This window comes from Hippocampus comes, unplaced genomic scaffold (assembly GCF_001891065.2).
Source record: "Hippocampus comes isolate QL1 unplaced genomic scaffold, H_comes_QL1_v1.1 scaffold157, whole genome shotgun sequence".
Classification (NCBI taxonomy): domain Eukaryota; kingdom Metazoa; phylum Chordata; class Actinopteri; order Syngnathiformes; family Syngnathidae; genus Hippocampus; species Hippocampus comes.
Window position 1 is genome coordinate 507,162 of NW_017805149.1, and position 13,408 is coordinate 520,569.

General features: G+C 43.4%; 2 protein-coding genes and 1 long non-coding RNA gene across 3 annotated transcripts; all 3 read right to left on the reverse strand.

The window, feature by feature from the left end:
- Positions 1 to 2,506: 2,506 nt before the first annotated feature.
- LOC109514740 (uncharacterized) lies at positions 2,507 to 3,663 on the reverse strand. The gene is made up of 2 exons (XR_002168044.1): positions 3,556 to 3,663; positions 2,507 to 3,010 (listed from the first exon to the last, which is right to left on the reverse strand). It is a non-coding gene; the product is annotated as an uncharacterized LOC109514740 (long non-coding RNA).
- A 575-nt stretch (positions 3,664 to 4,238) lies between these two features.
- Positions 4,239 to 9,892, reverse strand: LOC109514724 (E3 ubiquitin-protein ligase UBR4-like). The gene is made up of 13 exons (XM_019868060.1): positions 9,717 to 9,892; positions 9,488 to 9,522; positions 9,189 to 9,362; positions 9,000 to 9,099; positions 8,660 to 8,878; positions 8,459 to 8,572; positions 8,242 to 8,384; positions 7,969 to 8,094; positions 7,541 to 7,735; positions 6,575 to 6,799; positions 6,365 to 6,455; positions 6,072 to 6,234; positions 4,239 to 5,307 (listed from the first exon to the last, which is right to left on the reverse strand). The coding sequence occupies exons 1-13, from the start codon at positions 9,831 to 9,833 to the stop codon at positions 5,243 to 5,245; spliced, it is 1,767 nt and encodes a 588-aa protein (XP_019723619.1). The 5' UTR covers positions 9,834 to 9,892; the 3' UTR covers positions 4,239 to 5,242.
- A 306-nt stretch (positions 9,893 to 10,198) lies between these two features.
- LOC109514725 (E3 ubiquitin-protein ligase UBR4-like) lies at positions 10,199 to 13,387 on the reverse strand. Its single transcript, XM_019868061.1, has 13 exons — positions 13,304 to 13,387; positions 13,059 to 13,186; positions 12,704 to 12,833; positions 12,451 to 12,611; positions 12,251 to 12,360; positions 11,940 to 12,081; positions 11,658 to 11,739; positions 11,405 to 11,578; positions 11,180 to 11,301; positions 10,896 to 11,093; positions 10,693 to 10,773; positions 10,524 to 10,611; positions 10,199 to 10,376 (listed from the first exon to the last, which is right to left on the reverse strand). Exons 1-13 carry the CDS (start codon positions 13,365 to 13,367, stop codon positions 10,210 to 10,212), a joined length of 1,647 nt encoding a protein of 548 aa, XP_019723620.1. The 5' UTR covers positions 13,368 to 13,387; the 3' UTR covers positions 10,199 to 10,209.
- Positions 13,388 to 13,408: the final 21 nt, after the last annotated feature.

Sequence of the window (13,408 nt, forward strand, 5' to 3'; positions counted from 1 at the left end):
ACACACACACACACACACACACACACACACACACACACACACGCGCACACACGCGCACACGGGCCACGCGCGCACACACAGACTGCAGCTGGCCACGTCCCGGTCACACGCTTCTTTCCCCTGCCTTGGACTGAACGTGGGAGATGAGGTGCTCCCGAGCTTCCCACACTGCAGTGTTAATGACACTGAGGCCGCCCGCACAAAGGAAGTGTGCCCTATTCAACAGAGATATTGAGTGAACCACCTCCCCCCGCCCTCACCCATGCACACTCCCCTCTCACACACACACACACACATAGAGAGGACCATGGGCTTGTCAACAAGGCTTCCAGGCACACCATCTGGACTCATGGTAGCTATTGTCAGTTTGGGAGATGCTCACCGTGTGAACTGGCGACTGAAATACAGACTGAGACGCACACGCTCTGCGCGCGGGTGTGTGTGTGTGTGTGTGTGTGTGTGTGTGTGTGTGTGTGTGTTCAACATGTATGTCTGGCGATATTTTGTTGTATTTTTCCTGACGGCTCGAGGTGACAAAAAGTCACAGCAATATTTTAAGCTTCTGTTATGTTGCGGGTCAAACTGACCCGTTATAATCATGCTGTTGTGTCTTTTTCTTGCCAATGAGGGTCATTGCGAGCCCCTTCGTGTTTAATGGTCCAAAAATGATCTGAAATAATTCGCATGTTCTGTATTTTGACTGAAAGAAAGTGGAAAAATAAGGCCTAGAGTACGTTTAATGCAAAATGTTCACTTTTTTTTTTTTTTAACATTTTGAGGGGACCAAAAGAAAAAAAGGTTCAATTCAACAAACAAGAGTCCAGTTGCTTTGATTTAACCTTTGCAGATGACCATGACTTAGGTAAGGGAGAATTTACACAGACAAAAAGGAAAAACACATTTTAGCAAGCACTATTCTATTTTTAAATTGATTTTGTGACTGAGGGGAATTACGCAATTAGGTTCACCAAACGAGCACTTTTTCTTTTATTGTTAAATTGAAAAAAAAAAATGTTTAGAAAAATATGGATGAAATTTCTTCTCTTATTCTTTTTATATATATATACAGCGAGAGAGAGAGAGAGAGAGAGAGAGAGAGAGAGAGCGAGAGAGAGAGAGAGAGAGAGAGAGAGAGAGAGAGAAGGGGTGCACTAAATTTTGACTATATGACTGATTTTTGATTTTTTTGTCTTTTTTTTTTTTTTGAAAATTAAATGTATAATTTTGAGCATATCTAGTGTTCCAAAGGTACCAACATAATAGCAGAGCAAATAGGCTGATCTTTCCGGGGTGGTGAAGTTCCATAACTGGACACTTTATTAAGTACAGCCACGCCATCAAATTGGAGGGCCCTATTAAAAAAAGTTTGCCGCTACGTCGGCTTTTGATTGATTCGTATTTTGGTCAAGTGGTCTATTTTGACATCGTGGGGAAGACACTTGCGTCTGCATTCCCAACCGCACATCAGCAAAGGGTGACAAGGGGCCAGTAAGGCAGGCTGGGTTGAGGGGGTGGCTTCGCACCTGTTTGCTTGGATTGAAGCCTTTGTATGTGATGAATTCAACTAATTTATTCCCATGTTGCATTGTCGTGACGCTACTTTGTGATTGGCCGAACACCGTGAGAACCGGGGCCGCATTAAATCGACGGCAGAGGCTATAAAAAAGGGACCTCGGTGCGGCTGTCATGGCAAATCTTCTCCAAGCCGACACCAGCCTGGACAACAACGTGGACGCCGGCATGATTGAGCAACACACAACGTAAGCGTCGACGCGTTTAAGTCTGTTTTTGTTAAAGTCATATTTGTTCCACAAAATTGCATTATTTTTTTCCCCTCAACAATCCATTCTGTTCATTTCGTCGCGTTTCAACTGGGTGCACTGCTTCCAGTACGAGTATGTGGAAGTTAGATTTTTTTTTTCGATCCAATCAGATTTGAGACCCGATGTGTTGCCATGTGAATGTAATCTGCCCATGGCCTTCAAAAATCAGAAGCGCTTGAAATGTAGCTTCAAGCATACTACAAATGGGACTGTTTCATCTGTTTCCTTCATCAGACTTCACATTCACCTGAGGAGTGCTGCAGTTTTCCATTTTCTGATTGGTTGGACCGAAACAAGCTCAGTTTGACTCGCAAATGAAATAAATATACGAAATAAGCACCATCAAATGCCTGGCCTGCCCCTGACTGATTGTGACGGTTTGTCATGGATGAGAAAGAGAGCAGGAGTTTTTCCCAACTCAAACTGGGGCAGATGAGTTAGGGTCTGTTTCATGTTTTACAGTTTTAGGGGCAACTTCAATCCTGTTTCGGATATTGCTCCAACCAGATGGCCAGAAGGACAGAAGTTGCAAAATGACAGCCAACCGGCGCAATGCTTTTCGCGTGACAAACGAGTTCATGTTGTCAGAAGTTTTAAGAGATGATGCGGGAGGCCTCAAATTGCGATTACTGGGCTTTTGGGTGAAATATCTGGATGAATGTAAAACACACTGTAACCTTTGCCAGTGAACGTAATTTGACCTCGGCTGAACTTTTAAACTCCAAATTTTCAGTGCTTCTGTAGTTTTTGTCCAACTTGTTCCAACAAGGAGCTGAAGGACAAATTTAGGTGTTTGATACATAATCAACCAATTGAATTTCCTGGTTCAAATAGAATTTGGATGTGATATGGAGCATTGACATGGAAGGCCCCGGGTTATTCCACGAAATTTACTTATCCAATTTGTCCACCCCCATCCGCATCCTCAGTCTGTGCAAGGTGATGCTGATGGAGAGGAAGTGCACAGACAAAGCAGCGAGGATGCACTCGGCCCTGCAGAGGCAACTCAGCGCGGGCGTGTCCGGCTCAGGCTCGGATGCGTGGGACAAGACGGTGTCCTTCTTCGCGGTGAAGAAAGCCCTCATCTTCCACAACGGCTACACCAAATTGTCCAGGGAGGCCCTGCGCGCGTTCCCCTCGCCCGCCGATGACGTCAACCCGCTGTGCTGTCAGTGACCAATGGGACTCTTCAACATCGGGTTTCGTTACAAGCTGCACAAATGTAGCTTTTTTTTTTTTTTTTTTAATTCAACGTTTGTCATTTGGATGTTTACCTCCAAAATGATTGAATGGTCCAAAAGTGGGCCTTGTTTGTTTGTTATACACCAAAAGCCTTAATATTCCTTGAAAGTGCTCTCAAAAAGACCACATTGTCGAGGTTTGCTGTGAGGAAAAAGCCATATTCCTTTGTAAAAAGGACATTTGTTCATGCTGATGCATATTATTTTGTTTGTTGTTTTGTATTGTCCTCCTGTTATGTTTCTTGAAATGACCATGATATTTGAAATAAATATAGTGGTAGGGACTCGAAAGAGTTGAGCACGGTGACTCCGATGCTAGTTGTTTGACCTTCAATGGCGGAGGTGGTCAACATTTTTTGACCTAAGGTCTACTTTTTGATCAACCAACCTAGCGTGACCGACCCGTTACAGGACACGCACGCACCGAACACTGATCCACAGTGAGCAACAGCTTTTGAAAATGAGGTTGTGAAAATGAAATCACTGCCTACCTTCGTCGAGACCTGACGCGGAGCCATGGGACGCACTTTTGCAGCCGATTCACAATCGTAACTCACGTGTACCGAATGAAAAAAAAAATCCCTCAGCCCTCCAGATTCCCATTCTTTGCCCTCGGTGAATTGTACATTAAACAAACTCTGAATAGGAAAAATAAATATGTCGCAACAGCTCTGATGACAAGCTGCAATTGCAGACTGTTGACCGCTAACAACTTCCGGTGATGCAGGTCACGCGGCAACCTAGATTAAAGGTGACCTGCTTTTTTTATTTACTTTTTTAAAATACTTTTTCTGAACGTGATACGGCTAGGATGCTAAGGGTGCAGCGTGCACACACACAAAAATATATCGTTGATAATACGCTCACCGACAAATGTTTTGGGTTGTTGCTTTTTCGCCTCCACATCCCTCGCAATCGACTTGGGACCAGTCCGCGAGCTACCTGTGGATGGCGATTGACGGATTGGGCACCGCTGCTCGATGGCGTTTTGTATTGTTTGCCAAACCGCTGCTTGTTGTGAGTGTTCCCATCCATCCATTGTCCGATCCACTTTTATCCTCACAAGGGTTCCGAGCGTGCTTGAGCCTATCCCAGCTGTCTCCGGGCAGTGGGCAGGGGACACCCTAACTGTCACGCCAAAGTTAAGAGTTGACAAAGAAAGGCAAACAAGTCGTCCTAACCATATATCAACTTTATTAATCATAGGGCTAATTCAAAAAGCAGACATTCAGCAACATTTGAACAACTGTAGCAGCGGGCGAATGAACAATAAAGTGAGTCAAGTCCACACCATGCATTCAGCTGGCAAACGCCACTACTTTTACTCAAGATTGGTGACCGTAAAACTTGGCTGCATCTTGCTGACCACAAAGAGCAGCTCTCTGGCCACTATTTTTTTGTGTGTGTGTGTGTGTGTGTGGGGGGGGGAATAACTTTAATTGGAGCACTCATTAAAAAAAAAATCCAATGCAAAAACCCTTGAAGTGAAAACAAACCCCCCAAAATTTGTTTCGGGATATAAACGTACATCTGCTTTATTATGTATTGCAACAGGAGACCTAAAATATCACTGCAACGGATGAACTCTTGACAAAAGGTTAACGTGACCAAGGCATCGTGTCAAGGATGAAAATAAAACTGACGCGTCAATACTTCTTCTTCTTGCTGTTGCTTGCCAAATTGATAAAACAAACCTTGCTCATACACACTAAACAAAAATGGCGTCTTTCACTCAAATTCCAGTTAGAACCATACACGACGACCAAAGGAGGACAAGTTAGATCACAAGCATGTGAAGCATTCTCCGCCATTTTAAAACACGCTGACCAAAACCTTAAATAGGAAAACGAAAAGCAAAACAAGATAAAATCGAATGCCGCTCTCATGGTGTCGTGGGACCCATCTCCAACCGCCGGGATATTGCAGCGCCTCGTCATCTGCATTTGCTTTGTGTGGAATTAGTTGTGTGCTCAACACGCGATAGTGTATTAGAAGATTTCACATCGATTCCGCTTAAGGTTCGATTGAAGATGTCACTGGGTGGGCGGGGACGAGGGGCAAAGCAATGGCGGATACACTGTGCACAAAGAGGACATGTGTTTATTTGGTGGATGTCCCAAATGGAGTTGTGATGCAGTTTGATTTGGGAATTGGTGCGCGGGTGGATCACGCTACCCGTCAGGGCAAAGAGTTCAACAAATCCTGCAGGAAGAGATCTGGATCTGGGATTTCGGAGAGGAGACCTGAAACATGTCAACACATAGGAACTATGTCATTTTTTTTTTAACCATTTCTTTTCCCATAAAGGAAGCAATTGTCATGTTTTAAGATGAGTGGTTCTCAAACATCGTACACCAAGTACTCCCTTAAAAACCTCCAAATACTATACCACCTCAATGGCCCGAAAATACAAGGCAGTCGCATAGTAGGCCGATGGTAAGTCCTCAATGAAAATGTGGCAGAGGTTTTATTCGCAAGGAAGATGCCGGAACTTGACACACAATGTGAATTGCACATTTGTGAAAAAGTGCACCTATTTATTTATTTTTAAACAAACAGTTCTAAATGATTACATGAAAATATATTGTACTTAAGGTTAATACAACTTAAATAAAAAAGTGTAACCGAAAGAACAAGGTGCACAGTTTGAACACTTCAATCAGTTATTCTTGGCGTACCACTAGGGTCAGCCCATGTACCACTGTACTTTGAGAATCACTTGACATATCTTGCTCAAATGATGTCAATTGTAATTCTGTGGAAAAACAAATTTGGTTTACCTTTTGAAAGTGTGTTGAGTGGTTCTAAAATAAAATATATTTTGTTGAAATTTTGGTAAATCTATTCGACATGAGGCCTTTTTCCATTTGGTTTTCCCTTGAACATGTCGTTATTAATATTCCAAATGACTCCAAATATTTGGTGCCAATTCAAATGAGGTTGTTACGTCATTCTACTTTAATAATCAGCTCTCTCTGTTGTCTGTGTGCTTGTGTGTAATACTGACCTACAACATCAAAGAACTCTGCCAAGGATTCGGCGGGCATGAGTTCATCCTGGAAAGCCCTGAGCACGCGCTCCGAGGCCTCGTAGATGGGCATGTCGTTGTGACGCACGTATTCGGCAAGCGAGAAGGACCAGCCGCCCTCCGTGTTGCTGGTGGGAACTTTCTGCAGGGCCAAAAGGCGGAGAAAAGGCATTTGCATTCATTTCAATTAGGAAAGTTGATTTGAGAAATTAACCATTTGAGCTACAAGCCTGGTCCTGGAACAAAATCAACTCTAAGTTTTTGGACATTACCCTGAACATGTCGTAGACAAGATCCACCAGGCCCCAGAAGAGAAGGGGCGAGCGATAGACTGCATATTCCTTTGGTACTTTATCTGTCAGTCTGAGGAAGGGAAGGAAGGATAGTCAAGACGATGGGGAGCTCATTTCATCTCACAAGTGCTTCAAAAAAAACTAACAAAAAATAACCGCTACACATATGCGATCACAATCGGCCCATACTTGTTGGCGCTGCTCGCCGAAACCTTGCGGGCGTGTGCGTTGACCAAGAGTCTCCGGAGGAAGTAAATCCGCGAGGTCTTCCAGCGTTCGGGCGGCATGATGTGCATGGCCAGGACGGTGTAGTAGTGCGGCCCTTCGACCTCGTACGAGCTCTCCACCCATTTCTCACACGGCTGCTCCTGGAAACCTTGCAGGTTCTTCTCCTCTCGGGAAGTAGCCCGTGTCCTGCAGGGTTAGGAAAGGGATGCCAATATATTGGATGAGCAGCAGCCTTTGGTGTAAAAGTTTCGTCCATGTCTTATAGAGAAACTTGAAATGGTGCTCAATCGATAGATACGTTTGAGCATGCCTGCGTCCAATAATAACAATGCGTTTCGTGGATGTGTTAAATACAGAAATGGCACACGTAATTGATACTACACCTTTTAATAACGTATGGTCGTGAAAATACGGTATAACCTGCACAGCTTTGGGTATTTTTGGAGTAGAATTTCTTTTAACCTCTGCAACCTTTCGTCTTTTCAAGAACTGTAGTTTTACTTTTTCTTGTGCAACTTTTGGGAATGTTAACAGTAGTTTCATTGTAATATACACAATTTTTGGGTAGTCTTCTTTTACCATGGGGATTTTTTTACAGAAGTACATATACAATTTTTTTAACCTCAGACCCCACCCCCCCCCCACCCACTTTCAGAGTACTATAGTTTACATTTTTGGTTGAAATTTAACCTGCACTACATCTGGTGGTTACACCGTTTTTATTTGACCTAGAAAATTACCCAAATTGTGTATGTTGAACAGAAAATAAGGGGAATTTTCAAACAGCTAGCTTGAGCCTGCTAACACAAACGCAGCACATTTGCAGCCTTGGTCACGTCTCACTGTAAAATCCAAGACTACCATTTCATGAGCTGTGACGGCCAGGATGGCAAAGTGTAGAACTTGATCTTCTCTCGCGGTACATACGTGTTGAGCACATAGAGCACAGTGTGGATGATGTAGGGGATGAGATGGATGTTGCTCTCTCGGCCGCCTCCTCCGGTGTCCACGCTGAATGATTGTTCGGTAGCAAAGCGAAGGAACAGCAGTTTGGTGTCGTGGATGTTGAGTTGGTACGTGGGCTCGCGTTGGCCTGTGCATTCCTGCAGATATGTATTGTGCCTGTGTAGCACAAGGGGATGAAAAAAAAAAAAGAGATAAAATCAGCCTTCAATGCTGTAATTTCCAATTACATTTGGCATATTTTTACGGCGGTAGAAGCTCAAAAACGACAAATTGAGATATTGGAACCAGTAATGTGAGAGATGGCAAACATGCTTTCTCACCAGGCATTAGAAATATACCCATCTCGGGAGGACATTTTAAGCCGTTCATATGCTAATGTATGTTTTTACCGTGCTAAGCATGTAGCAAACGCAGATTCTGGCACGTGTGGCCCCCAAACCGGGAGCAGTCCATTGCACTTGGTGTTGGCGTTCTGGAGAGCGGCGCTTTCCCATTCTTCTCGCCCACGGGCCAGCCTGCAATGGAGATTGCAGAAATTAAGAATTTAAAAAAAAAAAAAAAAATGAATGGAGATTGCAGAAATTAAGAATTAAAAAAAAAAAAAAAAAAAAAATACTACCTAAACCGAGAATTTCTTTTTGAAAAAGCAAAAATAATGCTACCTGACGGCTGCCAGATGGCAGTCGTAGTGGACAATGTTAAAGTGCGACACAGTGCTGTAGCCCTGCTGCTTGCGAGGCTTGTTCTCAAATTCCTCTAGTGATACCCGCTTTGTGAAAGTGTAAATACCCAGGACCTTGGTGGGCTGGAATCAAAATCGTGTCTGTTACGTTGTTGTACCTCAGAGAAACATCAATAACGATGTGCGCCTTGCTGTACCTGGAATTTGTAACCTTCTCTACAGATGCAGCAAGTCAAGCCTGGCTCCTCTATCAGCTCCTCCATTTGTTTCAATAGTGAAGTCTTGGTCACCACCTGACCCTTCTCATTGGTCTGAAAGGCAAATGCACACATGCATTAGTCAAATTTGCTGGTGACATCAGTGTAAAAAAACAAAGTCACATGAAAAAGAATGTGTACCGTCATGCCCAGTGTTCCGAGAGCCTTCTGTCTCATCGCCATGGCCATACGCTTCTTCTCAGCTCTGGTCTCCCTGCGCGCCGCTTCTATCTTCAGATTCACGTCACTGTGCTCCCTCAATGCTTCCAGAAGGTTCTCTGCAAGCGTACCAATCCCTTCGTCGCTGGAGACCTGCTCCAGCTTGTGCAGGTTGGTAATTGAATCAGTGCCTATCAGCACCTGGACAGAACAAAAATCAAATGTTTTTCTTTATCTTTTTCCAATTCATGGCCTTAATCCTGATTTGATTATTAAATGGTATTTAGTGTAATATGCGACATTTCATTAGAGCATTTATTACCTGCGTGGGGGGATGCTGGGTAGCCAAACCACGGAGCAATCTTAGAATGAAGGGTAGTGCAGGTCGAGAGAGGAACTTCTTCCAGATGTCAGCATCCAGACTGACAAGAGAAAAACATGAAACTTTAGTCAGTGGGGCCAATTTTTTTATGTCCTTATCAAATGCGCGGAAGAATAACGAGGGCCATACTTTTTGGCATTTGGGATGTGTTTCTTCATGTAGTCCAGCGCATTTTGTGTAATTCCTTTTTGCAGAATAAGATCTTTTAGCTGATGGCCATTACTGTTATTTTTTATTCCAGCAGCGATTTTACAGAAGCAATCCAGAAACACTTTGTCATCAGCGCTATGATCCTCGTCATACCTGAAAGGGGGGAAAAAAAAAAAAAAAAAAGATTCAATGCAGTATGTGGAGAAACACAGGAAGCAAAGCAGTAAGTCATTGAGAGTACAGGTCAGCACGATTGGTAGCACCACAGTGGTACCCACTTGTCAAAGCTGCAGCATGGCTTGAAGCGCTCGACCAAGATCCTCATCTTCTCCAGTTCGCCAAACGACAAGTACGGGATGATGCGAAGCAGACCCTGCAGGACGCTGGGGTTGGAGCGCACAAATGGAGTGTTGATCTGGTCCAGTAACATGACAAGTTGGTCCTTGTCACCAGTCAGCAACAAGTTACCCTAAAAAAAACAATGACACTGATTAGAATTTTTTTGACCAAGATCCTCATCTTCTCCAGTTCGCCAAACGACAAGTACGGGATGATGCGAAGCAGACCCTGCAGGACGCTGGGGTTGGAGCGCACAAATGGAGTGTTGATCTGGTCCAGTAACATGACAAGTTGGTCCTTGTCACCAGTCAGCAACAAGTTACCCTAAAAAAAACAATGACACTGATTAGAATTTTTTTTTTTTGTTATTAAACTTTTTATTGAATTTTTTAACCAGTTATAAAAAAGAAAAACATGGTCACGTGTTCAGATACACAGAACCACATCAGTTCCGGGCATCAAAATAGTACATACATCACATAGACTTCCCGGTGAAACGGATCACAGTTACTGCCCTCCCGCGTATACAATGTCCTGAACACTGTGCCATACAAGTAAAAAAAATAATGAAATAAAATAAAATAAAATAATAATAAACAAAAATAAACTAAGACTTGCTTAAACAAAGGGAATCTAACCCGGCAACATTTTATAGCATAGTTCAGTCTCCCATTGCATTGGAAGCGCAACGGCGGCTTACTGTGAGCAGATGACGACCCTGTTTAAAATCTTTGATTCCTGATAGCCGATTGAGCATGCACTCCAGTCCACCACACTGTGCCATGACACCTGCCATCTTGTACACCTCTTCATCATCTTCCTCCTCATCTAGACAAAGAGGAAGGAGAGACTTTTTTTAAAACTTGGTTGTGAAATGAACATCCATAGACTAGTTAATGGTTCAAGCGTGAATAAAAGGATTTGATGAAGACAAGCAAGGAAGACTGGCAGACTATAATAGACAAGTAATAGAACCTGTGGTCGAGTCCAGCGACTCTATGAACTCCTCCGTTGCATCGCCCAGCAGACCTCTCATTCGATAAATGATTCTCATTGGCTCACCCTTGTAAAAAGGAAGGGCAAAGTGACATTGATGACCATCTAAACTATTTCACATATACAATATAAAGGCTGAGTCATTCACCTCATTTGTGGGGCACCACACCTTCTTGTAGACTTCAGCGACAGACAGATCCAAGCTAATGATTTTGTTGTTCACCAGAAGCTGAGGAAAAACAAAAAGACATACAATGTGTTTCTTGCAATGACTTAGCTTGATGACAAGAAGAGGTGAGGAGTAAGAGAAGGACATATTGAAATGACAATCAAGGTTCAGATTCATTTTACCTCCATGCCACTATCATCTTCAAGGAGTGCCACCAGGTCGCAGTCTTGGCAGATCTTGTTCTTAATGTCCCTCATAAGGGGGCCGATGCCTGGCTCGTTGCTACTGTAAGGGTTTCCAGGCATGCGACCTTGAAGGAAATCCTCTTGCTGGGGATCTTTTTCCAGGGTTACAAAGAACTCTGTCACCTCGTTTTCCTCCTTTAAAAGAAGAAAAGTGACATAAGTAATTAGTCTGTTAAATCATATATCTAAGTGAAAAAAAATCTGGGTTAGAGTTAACTTACAGGATAAATGATGCTACACAGTCTCTCAAAAATGAACACAGGTGTTCTGTAGTCATCCAAATTGTATCTCTTCGCAGTCTCAATGCACACTGCCATGAAAGCCTTCGTTTCAGACTCGGTGCCTACAAACAGAACAAGATAGCGTGAAGAACAGAAGTTACAACAGCCATTGCTAGACTCCGTGCACGCTTTAAACGCAATAGTTAAGATTTCACTTCAGCTGACCCGTGGTCATGTCCTCCAGCATCTCCAGCAGCATATCCTGAGTCTCATCGATGAGTTTGGTGCGCTGCACCACCAGCTTTCTCAGACACAGATAGCCGTTCAGCACTGTGCCAACCAGACGGCTCTTAAAATGCCGCTTAATGGACTCCACCTCCACAAATGATGATAGTAATCCTGCCATGACAACACAATTTTATTAGATAATTAAAGAACAATTCAAATCTATGATAGCGTTTGTTTCAAGACTGCATACCAGTAAAGCTCTTGAGGGCATAGCCCTGCTGTAAATCTGTGCTCAGCGTCGCCTCCTCCAGGGCCAGCAGGTTGGCGATTTCCTGTGGGAGGCAATTGCACATAAAACCTTGAAATAATTGCACAACACACGCTTTTACTGGCACAGATGACTGTAAACATATTTCACAGCGGGCTAGCAAACAGCGGTTGAAGCTGTGCAGCGGCTGAATCACTTTGTTGAGCTCAAACAAATGCACTGCATGTGGTTGATTTGAGAGAACATTTCTAAATCAAGCTTGACCTTGGTGATGAGATTGCCAATGTAGGGCAGGACTCCTCGTGCAGCCAAGTAAACCTTCCAATGTGTTGGTTTGATGAGCTTTTGGTAGAGACCAAGGTACTCTGCTGCACACTCTCCAGCCAAACTCAGCTCATCCAGGTAACTGACCGACACAAAACAAACAAACAAAAACAGTCACACCACACAAGACTTTCCTGCTGGCTATTTAAGACTCACGATTGTGAGAGTACAGTTACCATTACATAGTCATTTTACATATGCTGACCGTAATTTAACAGCATGTACCACCTTAATTGTTCAATGGGTTTTACCTTGTGAGCAGGCCCAAGACTTGTTGTTTGCGGCTGGGGATTGTCGTGAGAGCCTCCACAATTGTGCAAGCTGCCTGTCTGGCGGCCTGAGTGGCAGGGGTGAAAAGGACCTGCAGCAAGCAAAACACATATGTCAACTGATTTCTAGTATGAGTGGATTTCTGAATCTCGCAGAACACAATTTGCACATTTTTATCTACCTGCCGCAGCCAATTGTTGTGGCTCAGCCTGAGCAGGCGAGGGAAAAGGATTTCTCCTCTTCTGGACCTCATATACTGCTTCCATTTCCACACATACTTCTCCATCAGATACTGTTTTCGCAGTTCACCTTTCCCCTGCGGTTTTGTTACCATCTCATGGCCTTTTGGGCCCACAAATTGGCAAGAGCATTGGAGAGAAAAATGAGTACTCAGCTACATTGACATGTTTGCTATTTCTCTGGACAACACTTACATCTTGCAGGGAGGCATTTTTTCCAGGCCTCATATGAAGCTTTGGGATCCTTCTTGAGCCACATTTGGGCCTGAGCATGGATTTCATTACTGTAGGGCCTAACGGTGGTCAGGGATTCGGTAGCAGCATCCTTTAAAAGATGCATAGTTAGATGTAATGGGTTGTGGCCCAAGTTGGCATACTTTGAAATTAGATTTTTTCTTCAAACATTGTGCAATTCACCGTAATGATACATCTTGCAAAGCGGTCATTTTCTATATTGTTCCACATCAATTATCTCCCATTAACCTAATAAGCACATTTTAATTGACCCTAAGGCAAATGCAAAGCCCCAATATGATTACTCAATATTCACCTTGTTCTTCTTGCTAGTGGGGGCAGGGGGTTTGATCAGCTTCTGCAGGATTTTCAAGCACATGAGAGTGATGTTCTCCACCACAACGGGAGTCTTGATGTTAACCGACATGAGGAACAGACTAAGAGCTGAAAAAAAAGGTTGACAGTATAGATTAGAAAAGACGAATAACTGACTGCAAGTGACGTAAAAATGTATGAACTGAAATGTATTCGTTCATGCTTCAAAGTAACTCAGCCACTTACCACAGCGCAGCCGTAACTCCCAGCATCCTCCCTCTTTTGAAATGGAATCAGTTAAGAGCAGCATTTCATACTGAAGATTACTAACCTGTTGTAAAAAAAAAAAAA

Coding starts and splice junctions, on each gene's coding strand:
- LOC109514725 (XM_019868061.1), bottom strand. CDS start 13,367: ATGCTGCTCTTAACTGATTCCATTTCAAAAGAGGGAGGATGCTGGGAG. Junction 12,834..13,058: donor CCACTAGCAAGAAGAACAAG/GTGAATATTGAG, acceptor CATCTTTTAAAG/GATGCTGCTACCGAATCCCT. Junction 12,361..12,450: donor ACAACAATTGGCTGCGGCAG/GTAGATAAAAAT, acceptor TGCTTGCTGCAG/GTCCTTTTCACCCCTGCCAC.
- LOC109514724 (XM_019868060.1), bottom strand. CDS start 9,833: ATGTTACTGGACCAGATCAACACTCCATTTGTGCGCTCCAACCCCAGC. Junction 8,879..8,999: donor CCCAGCATCCCCCCACGCAG/GTAATAAATGCT, acceptor TGTTCTGTCCAG/GTGCTGATAGGCACTGATTC. Junction 6,235..6,364: donor TTGTCTACGACATGTTCAGG/GTAATGTCCAAA, acceptor TTGGCCCTGCAG/AAAGTTCCCACCAGCAACAC.